General features: G+C 36.6%; 1 protein-coding gene across 1 annotated transcript in view; it reads right to left on the bottom strand.

Moving 5' to 3' along the window:
- VAV3 (vav guanine nucleotide exchange factor 3) overlaps positions 1–2,390 on the bottom strand; it is a 325,354-nt gene that overhangs the window by 97,425 nt on the left and 225,539 nt on the right. Inside the window, exon 18 of the mRNA XM_011369192.2 lies at positions 1,823–1,868. Within this exon, the coding sequence (XP_011367494.1) occupies positions 1,823–1,868 (46 nt within the window). The remainder of the gene's footprint in view (positions 1–1,822; positions 1,869–2,390) is intronic.

Genomic DNA, 2,390 nt, shown 5'->3' with positions numbered 1-2,390 from the left:
CCCTATCAAGCAAGGGTTGACTCTGAACAAAAGAGCTTCAAAACTTGCCAACAGAAAAAGGCAAAGATACAAGACAACAAACCCTAAAAACACAGTCAAGCCTAACATCAAAAGCTACCCACAGGGAGAAATAATTGTCATCATATTAGGAGCTACCCACAGGGAGAAATAATTGTCATCATATTAGGAGCTACAATAGGCAAGATCATCAACTTTTTGTTTGTTTCCAAAAAAATGGAGAAAACACTGATATGTTTACTATACCTGATGGAAAGATGTGTGTGTGTGTGTGTATAATTACAAGCAAAACATATAACACTACTTTTCTATTTATAACTTTATTCCTCATGAATTCCTTCATGATCTTTGGACAAATAGGAATATCAGAAGAATTATACCTACACGAAGTCATCACCTTTACGGTAAAGGAGGATAAACGATGTTAATATTGGTCTACTTTGTCATACTTATCATCTGTGAATTCACTATACCTCCCTTTAAATAATCTAAGGGCTCCTAAAAATTTTGACTGTAAAATAAATTGTTAACAGTCAAATGTGTTCCTACTGATACATTATAAATATCGAAATGCACTTACCTGGGAGAACATGGATTAAATGACAATGCCCATAGAAAATATTTTAAAATTAACATTTATAAAGGTTAGATAATTTTTTGAAGCAGAAATATTACAACTCAAACAAAACAAGAAAAAAAATATGTTTGCAGTCACACACTCCTAGAAAACAGAAGTCACTTCTAAATATTGCAGAATCCTCTGCAGAGGGTATTGTCTCGGGATAATTAGAACTGTTAAAAAGTAAACCAGATCCCCAATTTTTTTTCAATGACCTCAATTTTTTTCTGTAGTTAAAAGATTTAAACTGATATCAGGACACAAGTGAGGCAATTTCTAGCCGGAGGCAACAAAGCACCTAGAAATCTTTTCAAACAGCTCACTGGCATGGCGAGCGAGCGTGGTGTGGTGTCAGTTAGAAGTTAGAATGCTTTGAAAGCTAAACTTTACAACTAGGTGAACAATGTTTACGGTGAGAAAACAAAATATATAATCCAGATTATTTTCCAGCAAGACCACTACTCCGTATTTCATGTTTCACTTGATTTATTATCCAGTTATTTAGAATCCTTTAGCCACGAATAACTTTTACACACAATAATATGACCATATACATAACAAATCTTTGGTAATTAAATTGTGGAAGATACTGCTTAGTGGATGAAAAAATAATTACACTGAAATGATGATAGGGCAAACCTCACCATGTTAAATAGAAAACAACTGAATGCTCCCTGCAGACAAACGATTGGTCTCCAGAGAAGACACTTGTTCACAAAGTCCCTAAATTCATTCTTCCATTATAAAATAGTACACTACCCGGGATGAATGGAGACAGTACCGAAGCTGGCTGGTTTCTGAACTCCTCCACCCCCTTAGAGAATGCTAATTTCAAGGGCCAGATTGCTGGTTGATTTTCTTTCCAGATTTGGGAGAGAAAGGGGAAGTACGTTGGATATGTTAGCATTAACGAGGCACCCTGAGGCTGTTCAGCAAAGCAAATAACCAGCTCGGTTGCTGATTGTGGAAAGAATGTGGTACTGAGGGTGACCCACCGTGTGACCTTGTCCTAGGAAGCCCCGGCAGGTAAATGATTGACTCACTAGACTGTCACCTCCTGGCCAGACATTATATACCAAACTGCAAGGAACAAAGGCTAATAATCTGCCTGACTTTCTCTAGCAATTCCCATATACTTTCATAATCACTTAAGTCATAATTATAGCTGTATAACCAGAAACACACCTGGATCCACTTGTCGGGGGGTTCTTCGGAGTCCATTGGTCCGTTTCTGTGCAGAAAGGTAAAACAAAGATTTTATATCATTAAGTTGTATTACTTTGCGACACCTTGGAAGGCCAACGGATGTGGCACTTTTTCCATTTAAAAGTATGGCTGAATTCGATCAAAACACTTGGTTCCAAAGTTTGTTTTGATAATTTAACCTCTTTGTTTCTCGAATAAGTCTTCCACTTGAATGTCACTACATTTGATAAGTCGTTGACATAACACTATGAGAATGAAATATCTTTTCATTTGCCATCTGTAGGTATTATTACTCATTTTTTTTGAAGTCATAACGACTAAACGAATTATGAGAACAAAGCCCAGGCAGGCAATCTTGGTTGGAAAATGCTCCCAGCAAAGACGTATGATCTCTAAAAGTCTAACTCAGCTATTTCTGAGGCCTGACAGATCAGAGCCTCAAAACAAAGATCTCAAGCTCTGATTTCAGTAAACACCTAAATGAAAATGGCATTTTAATTATGGACCAGTTATATCTGAATTCTTTAAGAAACAAAACAGGCATACA

The sequence above is a fragment of the Pteropus vampyrus genome, unplaced genomic scaffold, assembly GCF_000151845.1.
Source record: "Pteropus vampyrus isolate Shadow unplaced genomic scaffold, Pvam_2.0 Scaffold6, whole genome shotgun sequence".
NCBI classification, from domain to species: Eukaryota; Metazoa; Chordata; class Mammalia; order Chiroptera; family Pteropodidae; genus Pteropus; species Pteropus vampyrus.
Note: the sequence above shows the minus strand (reverse complement) of the source record. Positions and strands in the feature narration are given on the sequence as shown.